The sequence below is a fragment of the Cyprinus carpio genome, chromosome B21, assembly GCF_018340385.1.
Source record: "Cyprinus carpio isolate SPL01 chromosome B21, ASM1834038v1, whole genome shotgun sequence".
NCBI classification, from domain to species: domain Eukaryota; kingdom Metazoa; phylum Chordata; class Actinopteri; order Cypriniformes; family Cyprinidae; genus Cyprinus; species Cyprinus carpio.
In genome coordinates, this window is record NC_056617.1 from 16,166,047 (window position 1) to 16,182,590 (window position 16,544).

Genomic DNA, 16,544 nt, shown 5'->3' on the forward strand with positions numbered 1-16,544 from the left:
ATGCTCGTCTCACAGTCTGGTTGACTTAACACAGGGGGAAATATTGTTTTAACGTTTGGCCTGCTTCCCTGATGAATGGTTTGCCATTGCAAAAAGCTAGCAACCCCTACTATATAATGGCCCTTTTATCTGGGCCAGTTTTAACAGCACATCATGACTTATGTCAAGACCACTCTTTGGGAACTGGGCACATATAAAATGTTTGTTAGATTCTTGTTTTCCAATTTGCTGAGCAACCAGTCCCAGTGGTATATCATTTGTGAGAAGAGGCCTGGAATATGAGCTTCATATTCTAGGGTGTTTTGGTAGGATGGAGAATATTGCACAAAGCCTCTGTTAAAACAATTACAGCTGTTTGTTGCATTTATTGAATGCATGAAGAAAATTCAATATTTTTATTTTGGTATTAGAATTTCGAAAAGGCTTTACAAAACCACATTTTGCAATGAGAGGTCATATAAACTTTCACATGAATACATTCACATATAAAATCTGTTTGACACAGATGGTCTGGTTTTGGTATCCTGTTTTCTAACACTGATTTAATCTCTTGCACATGACCAAACTTTATGAAGCATTGTGATATTTTTGAACCATAAAATTAGGGGAAAGTATGATTGTATTGTCTCTTTCTTTCAATAGAGCGAATGGAAACGGCTAACAAGCAGCTCGCTGCAAAAGAGTGTGAAGGCACCGAGGACAATCGCAAAACCATCTCACAGCTTCTGGCTCAGAGTGAGTGGACCTCTAAATCTAGAAAAATTTGGCTAGAACTTCCTTGAAGCCAATGTGATCATTTAAATTAACAATAGATTTGTTTTGAAATACCATTAATTTGTAAGCACAATTTTTTTGTTGTAATATATTGGAAAAGAAAATGCTGAATGTACATTTTACTCATTAATCAGTTAAAGAGATTCAAAGAGAGAAGGAGAAGCAGGATATCGAGTTGAATTCACTTCGCTCCACCAACGAGGACCAGCGCAGACACATAGAGATCCGTGACCAGGCCTTGAATAACGCCCAAGCCAAAGTGGTCAAACTGGAGGAGGAGGTAGAACTCATTGATAACCAATGGTACCCTTGTACAATTTTAGGAATTAGATTTACATGCTTTTATTCACTCCATAAAGTTTTTAAATTTGCAGAGATATATGCACACTTTTTAATAACTACTTTCTGTAAAAAATAAAGCATGCATTTTAAATTGGGACAGAACAAAGCAGACATTCAGGTTCTCACTCGTCTGGTGTTTATTTAATTACTCGCATGTCAAGAAAATTCATTTACATTTTCTATGATTTCTGTGACCATTTGTATGTACATGTGTTCCCTTCCCCCTTGTGGTCACATTGTGTGTTACTCTTTTAGAGCTAAGGAAATCTTGAATGACTTCTGTAATTTATTTATTTATTTACATTTTGGTAAGGGAGTTGCTGAATCATACTGCCATCCAGATGAAAGGCTGAGGCAGTTTGCCTGTTTGGCAGCCTTTCACTGGGCAGATTTTAGGCAGGGCTTGATCTATTCCAGATACTTCACAAATTGCTTTTAGAATGCTCTGACCATTGAACAATATAGCAGAACAGATTGGGAACTAAATTAACATCCGTAAATATTTTCTGCTTATGAGTGTTTTATTGTTGATAAACAAAGTTGTGGGTGTACTTTATCGAAACCAGCATTAAATGGACATTTCATTGAGTCACAACTCCCTTATCCTCAAACACATCCCTGTGGTACTCCACCACAATGTTTAAGCTCAACCTTCTTAAGTTCTTTGAAGTTCTTCCCGTCAGCTCCTCATTGCTGCAGATATGATCTTCAAGCTCAAGAGAACCGCTGGCTGCAACTTTCTCTGAAACCACACAACCTTACTGAGGCCAAAAAAGCTATAATAGGGAGAGAAAGCGAGAAAAAAGCCTTCTAACCGAAGTAGCATTGACGTATCTAAACTCTGCTCTTGAGTGTTTGTAACAGTTGGAGTCTGTGGTTAAGCTCTTTTGGCGTTCTCCCAGATGGCCTTTTGGCCATTGCTGAACGGGGCACGCACCCTTGCGTCCCAAAATGCACCGGGCCGTTCCACTTTTGTTCTGCCCTGTCACAAACGCTCGCTTGTTCCCCTAACAAAGCCTCTTGAGTTGTCTGCCATGAAAGGACTTGAAGATGGCTGAATTCTTGCCCTCTCCACCCACCGCTTCCAAACGGGAGCCAAATACTTCTGTGCTCTCTCTCTCTCACTATGTTGTCCGCCCCCCGAGCTAAATTGGGGCATTCATTTTGGCTGCAATTACGACCACTGGTGGAATTGAGGGATGTAGAGAGAAAGAGAGGTTGAAGGATACAAGGAGGCATTGTGAGGTGGATAGGTTCTTCTGGTTGCAGCGTGAGTAGCAGCGTCTGACCTGCATTCTCTGTGTTTGTATAGCTGAAGAAAAAGCAGGTATATGTGGAGAAGGTGGAGCGGATGCAGCAGGCTCTAGCACAGCTTCAGGCTGCTTGTGAGAAGAGAGAACAGCTTGAGCATCGACTACGCACTCGACTGGAGAGAGAGCTCGAATCACTGCGAATGCAACAGGTAAGAGATGTACACGCTATTCTCACTTAATCAAACTTTTGACTTTTAATCAGAATTTCACCACATTCTGCCCCAGAACCATTTGCTAGCTATATATCCCTGGAACCCACTTTGAAAACCCTTTAAACTGCAATAAGTGCAACCAAATACTGTTTCTACACACACACAACAGTCATACATGGATGAGTCCCAGCTGCAGGCAGCAGGAGCTCATGCTGTCATTGTGGAGATGATCCATTTCCTTGTGTACCCTCTTCCTGTGTGTCCAATTTTTACTGACCCCTAATCTGGAGGAAAGGTTGCAGCTCACCCTCCTATGTTAGTGTGCGCGTTGAGCAAAGAGGAGAAGGAGACAGCTGTATTCTTCATTAGAGGCCCAGACACTGGACATCCTTCCTCTGTGGTGTTCCTTCAACCAGGACACCTGAAACAACCTTCAGATGAGATTAAAAGCTCCCACTTTATATTAGGTGGCCTTAACTACTATGTACTTACATTTAAATTAACCATTTGATACAATGCATTTATTGTGTACGTACATGCTGCATGTAATTACACCTGTAATTAATTTCTGTAATTACATTTATAATTACACAGTTGACCCATCCCTTACACCTTAAACCTACCCATACCACCAGACCTGTCCCTAACCTTTTGCAATTCAATATAAACATAAGTAGATTGTACTTATTTTTAATGTAAGTACATAGTAGTTAAGGCCACCTAATATAAAGTGGGACCGAATAAAATACTTTAGATCAGCAGTACTCAAATCTTAGAGATTGCATAGCTATCTGATCATGAAAAGACCATCTGATCATGTGTAAATGCCTTCTGAAACGCTATCGAGATGGATTTAAATCCAATCTCTCAAACCAGTTCAGGAGGTGGTCTGGGACACATTCCAGATGAAACTGGACAAGTGCATTCCACATTGAGAATACTCAACTCACAATTGATTACAATAGAGTTGAATGTTAGCATGTTGCTAAACTAACAGCACAGTACACAGTAAGCATAAAATACACAGCTCCAACAAAACATTGGACTTTTCCACACAGGAAACTCAACAAGTTCAGTGCAAATTCTGCCTCATAGACTCAATCATCTGTCAAGAAAAGTTCAGACTTCACGGATTTAGTTTAGAGTCTAGAAATATTGTGTATGTGGCCTAGTAATGCTATCAGGATGAACTTATTAAGGTTTATTATGTGTTGTGTAGGCAATCAGCACTGTGAATGACATAACTAATGCAATCTTTAGAAGCAGCTGTGTAGGCAGGGTTTGCACTTTAGTGATTTGGGAAAAAATTGATTGCATTTAGTTTGATGTCGATGCTAAGCTATACTGGTGTGGAAGTTACAGTCTAAAAGTAGACAGCATATGCAAATATTTTGTAAAATTGATGATTTTAATTATATATAGTCTGATTTATTTTTTACTGTTATTTTCTATACAAGAGACTCAACACTTCTACAGACCGATTCTGATAAAGCTTGATGTTAGCATGTTGCTAAGCTATTACTTGGTGCTCAGTAGGCATAAAATAAATTTTTCATTGGATTGCATTGATTGTAACCCAAGAGTTGATTTTTAGTCTAAGCCAGTTGGCTTATTTTAACTAGCTTAAATAGGGAAACATATATATTTAATGACATTTTAGTCAGAATTGATTTACTTAACTAAGATTTATTAATGGTTCTTTCTGTCTCTCTCTCTCTCGCTCTCACAGAGGCAGGGTGGTTCTCAGAACCCAGTTAGTCCTGAGTTCAGCACAGCGGCTCTGATGGAGCACCTGAGAGAAAAAGAGGAGAGGATTTTGGCCCTGGAGGCCGACATGACAAAATGGGAGCAGAAATACCTGGAGGAGAGTGTCATGAGACAGTTCGCGCTGGACGCTGCTGCTTCTGTGGCCACACAGAGGTACACAAGTTCACTTCTGTACACTAAGCCTACAATGTAAGAAATTTAGAAAGTTTTTTAAGATTTCTCAACATTGTCATCCTGAAAACTAACAATGAAAATATATTTTTACCTGAAATGGACATAATGGACATTATTGGACCTAAAATGCATAAATGGACATATGGGACCCCCTCGAAAATGAGATGGTACATCTCAAGGGGTTAATCCTAATCAATAAATTCAAACATTAGAATTGTGAGCGTGCATAACAATAACAATAACACTAAACTAAAACTATACTGCACTGCAGTACAAACGGGAAAAATAGAACATTTATTCATTTAGTAAATGCCTTCTTTCGAAGTGACGATATTAATTATTACTATACAAATACTGAAACTATATAAAATAAAACTAAAAGTTTAAATTACTATTAGATAAAAACAGAAGTAAAACTATCTATGACCATTAATAGAAACTGAAACTTAACTGGAATTAAAAGCAAACTACAAAATAAAAGTAACTAGTGAAAATTTACGGAAAATCTACTCCGTTCCTCATTGGTTTTTATATTTGATTATTTTCTAACCTGTCCAGAGACACGTCCTCTGCCATCATCAGCCATTCCCCCAGCAGCAGCTACGACACTTCGGTGGAGGCACGTATCCAGAAAGAAGAAGAGGAGATCCTCATGGCTAACCGCCGCTGTCTGGACATGGAGAGCAGGATCAAGAACCTGCACGCTCAGATCATAGAGAAGGACGCCATGATAAAGGTACTGCATCAGCGCTCGCGGAAAGAACCGGCCAGCAAATTAGACGCCCCTGCCATGAGGCCCTCCAAGTCCCTCATGTCCATAGCTATGGGCACCGGCAGCTCCAGTGGCTCCGGGCTGCTGTCACACTCTCTGGGTCTCAGCGGAAGCAGCCCCATCACGGAGGAGCGCAGGGAAGACCGCAGCTGGAAGGGCAGTCTGGGTAAGTGCATGAGAAGGAGATCTGAAACGCATTGCTGTGGGACTGTTTAACCCTCAGAGAGGTCCCAGTTGTAAATTAGACAAAGAAGTAATAAAATAAATAGGGCTGTCAGTCTAACGCATTAATTTAATTAGTTATGATAAAATAACAGGATTAAAATATTTTAACACGCACTGCCCCCGCTCCCAGACCTGTACATCATCTTACATTTCATACAGTTGACTGTTGACAAAAATGATGCAGGTCAACAATGCCATAAATGCAGTTATGCTTCCAGAATTCAAGATATTGGTGCAAAAAAATTTTTTTGTCTCATATTTATATCTTAGGATAAGTGATATCACCCGAGCAGAGAGAGCAGTATCATGCAAATGCTGATTTTGTCCTGAGTTTGTCCCATATCACGAGTTTAAATGCGATTTTATACAACAGTTCAGTAAATAAGTTGATATTGTGCTATATTTCAAACACAGTAAATGTAGAGCAGTGATTAGTTTCGGAATGAATCCGCGTTTTGAACAAATCGAATAAATGAATGACTCATAAAGACATTTACCGCCACCTGCTGGCAGATTTAGTTTCTTATGTAAAGTATCATTTCATAATAATGATAATAATAATAATAAAATAAAGGGACAGTTTACCCCCAAAAAATTAAATCTGTCATTGTTTGCTCATCCTCATGTCATTTCAAACCTTTCTTTTGTGGAACATACAAGAATGTATTTTGAAGACTGTTAACAAAGCTGTTTTGGTTACCAATGACTTTCATTGTATGGACAAAAAAATACTGAGATGTTTCTCAAATGATCTTCTTTTTGTTCCATAGTTTATGTTAGGCCGTTGTTGCTTAAATATTTATGTGTAAAAAAAATTGTTGAATCAAATCAAATATTTCTTTCTAAAGCTACAATTTGTAATGTCTACTTGATACTTTCTCATTTAACACAAAATAGCTTTACATAATCTTTTGTAGGTATTTTCACAATCAAATTTATTTTGCAATTTAATTAATCGACTGACAGCCCTATATTTTTACTAAATGTTAAATCTAAAACCAAAAAAGCATTTCATGCTCTAAATTTGATCAAAATAAAATGTTTGACTGATTCCGTAACATTTGAATTAAAAAATTAAGATGGTGTCTGAAAGTTGTGGTTGATGGTTAGTTCTTTCCACTTTTGATGTAATTTCTAATGAGACATTATTCACTTATCACCAAAATTCTATTTGCAGCCATAATATAGTACAATGTATTTATAATGTATTAATGTATGTCTTTTATCCACTCACATCTGAATTGTTCACACTCTTCATGTTCCAGGTGTTCTGCTCGGCCCAGAGTTCAGAGGTGACTCTCTGAGAACAGAGTCCATCTCCTCTTCTCCATCTCCAGTCCTGCCCTCCACCCCCATGCCAGCCGCCGCACACTCAAAGACCGGCAGCAGAGACAGCTGCACCCAGACGGAAAAGGGTCAGGAGGCCAGCAAGCCGAGCACACCTGCCCTGCAGAGCGTATCTGGACCGAGCCGGATCAGCAGCCCGAGCCCAGTCTACATACCCGACCGCATCGCCGGTACAGCACACACACAAAATCACTTATTACTGATAATAAACTAGTGTTTTCTTCAGGTTTTGTTTTTTAATGTCGAACTAACCCAGCAACCACTAAAGCCTAGTTGAGTGCTAATTGATAGGAACAGCACAATAGAAAAATTATAAAATTGGTAAAGAAAATTTTATAAAATAGTCAATCACATGACTTAAAAAAAAAAAAAAAAAAAAAAATTTATTCAACAAACATGCAATTCATACATACAATAACTTGAATACACTTCTACTTCATAAAGTTAAAAAAAAAAATATTAGGGTTATGTAATTTTCTAAACTGGTGGGCCCAAAGTGTATGGAGTGTATGGTCAAAGAAACGACATCCACAACAAAAAATGTAATTCTAAATGTTTTTCTGATGAGAGACTTTTATTTTTAAGAGACTTTTATTTTTAAAATGCGTGAAGCTGTTGACACTTCTATATTCTATCGTTATTTTCATATATTGTTATGAAAAGTCTATTACCTCAGAAATGTGAACTATCCTGTTCTGCCAGATATTATACCGTGTTCGTAGCGCGCACTCTGCACGCTGTATATCATTTCACTAAAGCACAGAAACTACGAGCATGCAACGCATGAAATAAAAGTACAGTACCGATAAATCACATAACTGGTACTGCGTGTGTTAGCTGGGAAGGATTTGCATGAAGGTATGATAATCATTCTATTCAGGAGCAGTTTCCATGTTTCATTAACTGCTCATGTTAGTATTATATGTTCACCATGGTAACTGTTTCCATAACCCAGAAATACCATTTCACTTTGTGTCATTTTGACTGTGGTGGCTCATCCCAACTTAATTGTATTAACAAAAACTAATTTGGGACTGCGATTTAATAGCCTTACCTTATAGGCTGTTTATTGTATAAGTCATATTCTTAACAGTCTTAACTTTGTTTTTGTTTTTTAACAAATTATACATATATATATATATATATATATATATATATATATATATATTATATATATATATATATATATATATATATATATATATATATATATATAAAACATCTGAATGTTTCTTTGTCTCTACAGATGTGCCAGTGTTTCACAGCAGTACATTAGAGAGGAGAGCTCCAGTGCAGTCGCTCCCGCAGCAGAGCCTGCCGTCGTCGCCACTCCCAGTGCAGGACATGGACAGTGAGATGGTGGAGATACTCATCTGATCACACACACATTGATAGAGAAACAACTCTAAGCAGGTGAAGGAATCCGTGCACTTCTCTTCTCTCCGTTACTCTCAGATCAAGACTGTCAGGATGCTTAGGAATGCATTCGAATCTGCGAACAACAATATACAACGTCATTTACAATCAACACTTTTTTTGTACAGTATTGTCTGGTGGTCTTTTTCCCATCCAGACCCTCGGACCAAATATCTTGGCATCATTTTTTACATTTATTGCACTACTTTGTGTTTGTTTTTACACATATTTTTTTGGTTATGCGATTGTTTTGTTGTGTATATGTACTAATAATACAAATGTGGCACTTGAGTATCAAGCGATATGGTGACTAGCCGAACAGTTGTTACGTGTAAATACTGAACCGGAATACTGTAAAACTGAATGTCGTAGGGCCTTTTGTATTCTAGGACGCATGGTCTGAGCAGTGGACCAACAAGCGTTTACCTGTGTCCACAAGCTCATGTATCCGTATGTGAAAGTATGAGTAACCCAACTGGTTTTGGGTTTGTCTGTGTGAGAGTCTGTAGTTTTCCAATCAGAACTGAGGTCCATCATTCCAGTAGAGCTACAGCAGCCACAACGTGCCTTGAGTGAGAGGTATCCACATTTAGCGCGTGGTGATAGCCAGGGGTCCTGGATTTCCCGGTCTGTCCTTTCACAGTTTGGAAAGCCTCCAAACCTCTCGTTTCAATGTGATGGTTACTTTTAAGTCATGGTTTTGTTTTGTAGATAACAAATTAGCTTTTATGCAGTTTCGTGGTTGCAAGACAGACTTTTAGCTCTTGACCAAAGGAATCCGTAAAAAAAAAAGACAAATTATACACAAATGTATTAAAGCAGGGCCAAGCAACGATCCTCGTATTATTTAGAGGGTCTAACGTAATTCAAGATTACATGGATGTGTAAATTAGATTCTTCCATGAAGTCAGTAAATATCTATGAAACCATCTGATTTCAAGGCTTTTTTTATCATTTTGTCATGTGCTTCTTCAGAATGACCTCTGGATCTAAATTGTAAGTGATTTTCTGCTTGACGCTTGCGTACGTCAGTGTGATGTCTGTTCGATATGTCCGTTTTCATCTGGAACATGTCACATTTCGAGTGTTTGCACATCTGAACCACTTTTCTAAAACGTTCCCTGGCAGATGATACAACAACATTGAGCTGATTCATTTGTGTTTCTCAGGTGCTTATACACAAATACGATAAATAGTCTGTCTTGCAGTGTGTTAACTGGGGTTTTTATCATTTCTGAATGAATAAACATTCAAACGCAAGTTTTTAAAGCAGGCCGTCATGTCAAAGAACTCAGAACTTCAGATGAATGATTCTAGATGAATTGGATTAATATAATTAATACCATTTCAAATGTTGAGGTCGGTAAGATTTTTTTTTTGTTTGTTTTTAAATCTTTTATGCTCACCAAGTCTACGTAAATTTCATCGAAACAATTTAAAATGAAAGCTTTCTATTTTAATATATTTTATGTAGTTTAATCTTGTGATGGCAAAGCTGGATTCTCACCAGCCATCACATGATCCTTCAGAAATCATTCTAAGTGGTTGATTTGGTCCTTAAGAAATATTTTTATAGAAATGTTTAACAGAGTTGTACTGCTTAATATTTCATTTGTATGTTTTCTGAATATTAATAAGATCCTAATACATTTTCTGCTAGATTAAAAAAAAAAAAAAAAAATATTTTTTTTATAATTTTAAACTTTTGAATGGTTAAACTTGGTGCTAATCAAATTGTTGCCCCCTGCAGGACACACAAATCATTACAGTATAAAACCCTTTCCTCTTAAGGGGTCAGCTGGTGCAGGAAATGTCTTGTTTTGAGTGATTTTTATTTGTATTTAATTTGATGTGACTGATTTGGTTACATTATATGATGATTTCAAAAATACAGGGCTAAAGAAATAATATCCAACATAGCAGTTTCATATTTATAGTTCAGTTTTTGGTTGAGACAACCACATACAATTCAAAAAGAATCAAACCTGATTTAAATAAAATATTATTTTCCTTAAGTATTTGATTTCATAGCATGTGTTTTTTTTTTTTTTTTTGGAAACATGGACCAAATTCATTTGCGAGTATCAAGTATTTGAGCACAGTTCAGCACATTGTGTGCGTCGGTACTTGACATTTTGTACACAATCAGTCTTTTCTCATTTGCTCGAGAGATAGAAACGAGTTATTTTTCTTCCTTCCTGTCTTTCTTTTTTTAGATGTAATCTGAAAGAGACATTTCCAGCATTGTTAGATCACCCATTGTCAATGCTCAACAGCTGTGCATTTAGGACAGTTTCAGCAAGTTTGAAGCGCACTAATCTAATTTGGGCACAAACTAAGACAATGGACCAAAGAGTGGACTGAGACAAAGGTGGAACAAAATACTGATAAACAAGCTCATTACATTTCAAATACAGTTCCCTGAATGCAAACTGAAACGGTCCCTACTGTAATGCTTTAAATGGGTCTACATGCAGAAAGAGCCCTAAAGAGTTAAAGCTCAACCGTACTGGTCAGTGATTGTGAGGCTAATCTGGACATTTCATTACCACGTTTATAAGTTTGTTCCACCTGAAGCCTCAGTCTTGTTATTTAAACCAATCTTGATGGTCTTGCTACATTTGATACTTAATAGTTTGAGTTTCTAAAGAGGAATGTGTCAGTCCATCTCAGGACGAATTATGAGAATGTGTTTTTGTATTATTTTGTACAGTATTTACCCTTGTGTCCCAATCAATGGGCATTTTACATTTTTATTTCACTAGTATTTGTTTCATTACAAAATGTCACTCTAGTTGCTGCTTGACAATGTTATTACTGTACAATGATGATTGATTTGAATTAAATTGTATTCCTGTTCATTATTCACTCTCTTATCGCATGCAGATTTTATATAAGGCTTTGCGGTTTTTTTTTTGGTTTATCGTCTAAAGCGTTTCAATAACTTTTTCCTTGGTTAATTTAATTTTTTAATAAACTGATCCATTTGCAGTGTTTAGTGGTTCTTTGTCAGGCATCATATGAATGCAAATTTTGCTAAATTAATGTTGACATTGAGAGAACAAGACATCTGAGACTAATTACAACTTTTATTATTTTAAATATTCAGCATACATCAGGCTGGGGAAATGAGTTAAAAAGGATGAAGGCTATTCGAATGCCTAACTGCAAGAAAAAATTCAAATATACATATAAACATTCATATTTATATTTTCATAAATACTGCTAAAGCATGCAGAAAATCTCAGCATTTACTTAATCTGCAGAATAAATCAAATACAAAAAACTAGCTACTAGTCTGATCAAAAGAGCCAGAGGGACTGCATTACTGAATGACATCATCAGTGAAAAACATGCTCAAATCACTTGTAATGCAAAGTGGCCCATGTCCCTACTGTGATCACGTGACACATCTGAGTGGAAGGTTCAGAGATTAACGCCTCATTCTAATGACAGTGGTTTCTAAACCATCCACTGACCATCATTTTTATGAGAACGAATTGAGTAAATCTCTATAGAAAAATGTGCAGTGATGTACAGCGCTGCTGCTCTTATAGTGCTGTCTGTATAGTGTGAGCCGTCATCTGCGCATCCACAGCCAGCCGTTGATCAGACAGGCAGACAGTAACAGAGAGAACAGCAGCAGCTCGGTCTGTCTGTGCTCTGCGTTCTGTCTCTCCAGTCCTGCTATCCTCCTGCTCATCTTCAGCACCTGAAATCAAAGGAACATAATCAGTGTCATCCACACTACACACACGAATATACTGCATGCTGTTAAGAGGTTCAGGTTTTGTAAGATTTTTTCAAATATATTTTAAAGGAATTTAGTATGTTATATTGCTATATAAAAGTCTGAATTATTTTTTTATATATAGATACAGTTAGTAAAAAAGTCAATCCACCAGTATTTTAAGGGGAAAATATATCCAGTTCATTTGCTTGTAAATTGGACTACACTCTTCATGTTGTATTTGTTTTTCTGGCCTTTGGTTATATGTCTTTTTTTTTTATACCAAACATGATTCTAGTAATAATTTGGCAACATTATAAACTCCCGACTAAGAGAATCACTGTTGACCAAAAGCTAAATGACTAGATAGACAGAAATATCTCCAGGTCGATTAATAGTGGTCAATATTTTACTTTTTGATTTTTTTTTACTTTAAAGCAACACTATTTAACTTTTTCTGTGTTAAAATGCAAAATATATATAATGAGCGAGTACATCATAAATTCATCTACCAAACTGCCTTTTTGTCTTATCCCAAATCACTACGGTACATTTATAATAAGTGATTATTTTTGGAATATTGTAGCCTGTTCGGGTCGTCACCGCTGCGGAGAAACACATAACTGCGTGAATCCCCATAGAAATAAACTTGGAGAAGTAGCTCCGGTTAGAATGTTCTTCCGCGTGATGCATGCAGTTGTGTTTATTAACCGCTAGAGCGCTGAAATTTACATAGTGTTGCTTTAACTAAGCTTTAAAAAATATATATATGCAACAATTAGTCAATGTTACATTATGTGTCAAATACAGATTTGTAGAGTACTGTATTATACACATTGTATTCATACAAACTACATGTTAAAACATTGTATATATTGTGTTATGTGTACACAAACTTCTGCATGCATGACATACAAAACTGCACAACAGAAAAATACTAAGCATGAATGAGTGCATTGTTCTGAACTCGTGGTCGGTGTGAAGCTCAAACACTCACCTGTCTGCGGAGCACCATGAACTCGACAGCAGTACCTGGGTCCTCTTCAGGACTGAGCCAGAACTCCTGCGAGGCACTGGGGGACAAAAATAGATGTTAACAAAAACTTCAACATCTTTCCACTGAAACGTACACAACGGCATCCCTTACATCACTGACTGATTAACTTCATGATAAAAACCCTACATAAACAACCAAACAGGAATTGTTTGCTTGCTCTTAGATGGAAATTGCATGAGCCACTGTCACCTTGTCCTGCTTTGATCAGGTTGAACCTCCACAGCCTGAGAGGGAAGGGTTTCTGGGTAACCAAACCTTAAAACACAAGAGACACACCAGGCACCACAGCAGTCCACGATAAACATGAGTTTGTGAACAATTCCATTCAAAATGAGAAGAAAAGGGGGAACTAAAAGCTCAAAGCTCAGTTTTGGAATGCTTAAGGTGCATGTTAGTTGCTCGGGTAAAGCAATAGCAGTGAATTCAATCAAAGCCCAAAGCTCTGATGTGAATTTGCAGGCATGAAAGGTACACCAACTCTGAGATCCTGACAGGAAGCCTAGTCTGAGGCAGTTCCGTCAGAAACAACCAAACAGCTGAATATCCCAGGTTAGTTAGAGCCCACAACCGCAGGAAGGGGACAGGCAGGGCATGAAGGATGAGGATCCGTGTCACCTGGAGGAGTATTTTGTGGTGACGGTCTGGAGGAGTTTCTGAGATGCCTGCTGGCCCAGCTCCTTGGCGGCCTGCAGCATGCTCTGTGGGGACAGCAGGTTGGGTGGGATGGAGGGGAGTCCTGGGGGCTTTGGTGGGGACGGGTCTGTATGCACGACAGGTGGACGTCCAATACTGCGGCTATTGCGGACAGGGCGGGAGAGTACGGACATAGAGGAGCTGTATCACACAAACCTCACACGCTTCATTTGAACGGGTTTGTTTAAATAAATGTCTCATCAGATAAATGCGTCTGGTAAATAAGCCTCTCATTTAGCACAGAGGGTGAGGTGAACTGACCAAATGCAACACTCAATCTCTCCTGCCCTCTAGAGGCTGTTTAGTGGTAGTGAGACATGTATATAAAGGCTATGAAATGGATACATACTGTAGTAATTCTCTGGGGAAATATCAGGAAAATGTTGTATTAGGGGAGCTGACAATGAACTACATTTAGAACGTTGTTTAAATCTAAATTTAAAACAAAATTTGCTTGTTCTTTTACCATCATGCCACTTTTAAACGCTCATTAACTTCTTCATTAGCTTCTTCGTATATTTGTATATGACAGAGCATTATAACTCTTTGATAATATGATTCTCAGTCAGAGTGCTTCAGCAGTGAACTGGACTTACGGAGACTGGGAGTGCAGTGTTTGTCTGGAGTGTGTGGGGGTTCCAGGTGGGGTTCGACCAAAGGCCTGGTCGCTGTAAGACCTTCGCAGTGGACTCTGTGACACATTACAAGCAATATCATGAACTGGAATGAATCCATTTATGACCCTCACTGACATTTATATAAATTTTTTTAATGGTTCAAGTTATCCAACAACCATTTTTACACCATTCTATTATTAATATAATATAAACTTTTCTCTACACGTCACATTAAAACAAAACTAATTGTGATTGACACTTCACGCCCCAATTTAAGATCCTTTTGCCATCTAGTGAAGGCTTTGGCTATGTGAGACTACCTGGACAGGCTCCCTCATGAAGGCCTCCCTGTCCCAGGACCCATGCTGCAGGTCCCACACTGATGAAGTGTGTTTCGTGAAGAGAGGTCGTGGACTCAGATCAGGAGCATCTGTTGAAAAACATAAAAAATTTAAGAGAACAGATTTTGGAAAAAAATATACTGATTGTAATTATTATTATTATTATGTTTTTGAAAGAAGTAACTTATGCTCACGAATCTTGCATTTATTTGACCAAAAACACAATGAGAGCAGTAATGCTGTGAAATATTAGTACAATTTTAATATATTTTAAAATGTAATTTATCCCTGTGGTGGCAAAGGTGAATTCTTAACAGCCATTACTCCAGTCTTCAATGTCATATGATCTTTCTAATAAATCATTCTAATATGCTGATTTGGTGGCTCAATAATATTTTGTGTACAATTATTATTATCATCAATGCTGAAAAGAGTTTCTGCTTTTTAATATTTGTTGTGGAAACTGTGATACTTTTTTCAGGATTCACTGACAAATAGACAGTTCAGTGAACAACAATTATTTCATATAGAAATCTTTTTGTAACATCATAAATGTCTTGACTGTATTTTTGATCAAATAAATCAACTACACATTCAAAGATAGTCTGAAATAGGACCAATATGCAGTCTACCTGTTAAGGCCAGTCTGTCTGGGATGTGCATGCTGTAAGCAGAAGGGAGCTCTTCGTGTCTTTGGTCTGCAGGTGAGTGCGCGTGAGGCGCTGGACCGAACCTCAGCCGCTCAGGCACGCGCATCCTCTGGCTGATGACCTCAGTGAAGTACGGGTCACGCTCGCGTATCGGAGGACCGTCACCAAAATACCCTGGAGATGCCATAACTAGCCTAAAGCCAGTAAAGGGAATTAAACCGACCGCATTGCACAACATCAAACGTTAAGCTGCGTTACGTGAGCAAAACAAACACACGGACTGAAATAGAGTACAAAATAAAGTCACGGTAAGTATATTTTTTAAAAGAACCATAATGTAGTAGCAAATGCTAAAGATAATTGCTGCTTGCTGGTTGGAATATATTCAAAGTGAGCGGTCAGTGAGCCTTGTGTGTTCAGATAGAGGTCAGCCATCAAGATTGTTCCTTTATGACCTAGAGTCTCCTAGATATACGTCAGTTTTCGACTAAGCAGTTTAACATTTCTATACAGCAGCACACTGTTGAACAGACACCTGTTGATTACAGCTCGCGGGGCTAAATTTGTCATCTCGTTACGTTAACGTTACATAGTAATGTCCACGGCTTGGACTTAGCGGTTTGGTTTGGTTTTCCACTCAGACTTGTCTACTAGCGATACAATAGCAAACAGTAAACACAGCGTTTAAGTGTTTTGGCTTAATAAAAACACTTCTTTAAACTTCCAACAAGCTGTTCAACCCACCTTCATGCGGTTCACGTCGACTGACGTACGTGACGTCATATGACTGCGAGCAAAAGTGCCCGGCGCATACGTATTGTCTCACTGCTGAAGAAGCTATTCTAAATGGAATCTTAGAGCTATTTTTTTTACTTTTTAAAATACTAAGCATAAAATATTCCTTATAAATATGGCAATTTACATAATATATCCTGTTCCTGTGACAGCTCTATACAAAATTACTCTATAGCAAATTCATGTTCTTTGTCAAAAAACAAAAAAACAAATCAGACATAGGCTATATACAGCGTTTTTCCATTATTTAATAGACTATTATCCAAGAACATCAGTGTTTTCACAAACAGGAAATTGGCACTTGGAACATTTAATTAACAGTGTGATCTCAGCGAAAGGAAAAAATTTCTCAAGTACCCTACATGTGAAATGTTGTTTG

General features: G+C 37.8%; 2 protein-coding genes across 8 annotated transcripts in view; one reads left to right on the forward strand and one right to left on the reverse strand.

Moving 5' to 3' along the window:
- LOC109086706 (angiomotin-like) overlaps positions 1–9,729 on the forward strand; it is a 32,509-nt gene extending 22,780 nt beyond the window's left edge. For all 3 annotated transcript variants that reach the window (XM_042748550.1, XM_042748551.1, XM_042748552.1), the window contains 7 exons: positions 643–735; positions 909–1,054; positions 2,429–2,578; positions 4,311–4,501; positions 5,081–5,460; positions 6,785–7,036; positions 8,113–9,729. In XM_042748550.1, the coding sequence (XP_042604484.1) occupies positions 643–735; positions 909–1,054; positions 2,429–2,578; positions 4,311–4,501; positions 5,081–5,460; positions 6,785–7,036; positions 8,113–8,243 (1,343 nt within the window). In that variant the 3' untranslated portion in view covers positions 8,244–9,729. The remainder of the gene's footprint in view (positions 1–642; positions 736–908; positions 1,055–2,428; positions 2,579–4,310; positions 4,502–5,080; positions 5,461–6,784; positions 7,037–8,112) is intronic.
- Positions 9,730–11,351: 1,622 nt separating this feature from the next.
- On the reverse strand, positions 11,352–16,257 carry LOC109086745 (mitochondrial fission factor homolog A-like). Of its 5 annotated transcripts, none has more exons than XM_042747545.1 (8): positions 16,115–16,257; positions 15,353–15,564; positions 14,700–14,809; positions 14,359–14,453; positions 13,685–13,903; positions 13,259–13,324; positions 13,010–13,085; positions 11,352–11,994 (listed from the first exon to the last, which is right to left on the reverse strand). In XM_042747545.1, the coding sequence occupies exons 2-8, from the start codon at positions 15,555–15,557 to the stop codon at positions 11,863–11,865; spliced, it is 903 nt and encodes a 300-aa protein (XP_042603479.1). In that variant the 5' UTR covers positions 15,558–15,564; positions 16,115–16,257; the 3' UTR covers positions 11,352–11,862. The 5 variants fall into 5 exon arrangements, with proteins under 5 accessions (XP_042603479.1, XP_042603477.1, XP_042603478.1 ...); XM_042747543.1 differs by lacking the exon at positions 16,115–16,257 and adding an exon at positions 15,906–16,087; XM_042747544.1 differs by lacking the exon at positions 16,115–16,257 and adding an exon at positions 15,906–16,084 and having other exon boundaries at positions 13,685–13,864.
- Between the last annotated feature and the right edge of the window lie 287 nt (positions 16,258–16,544).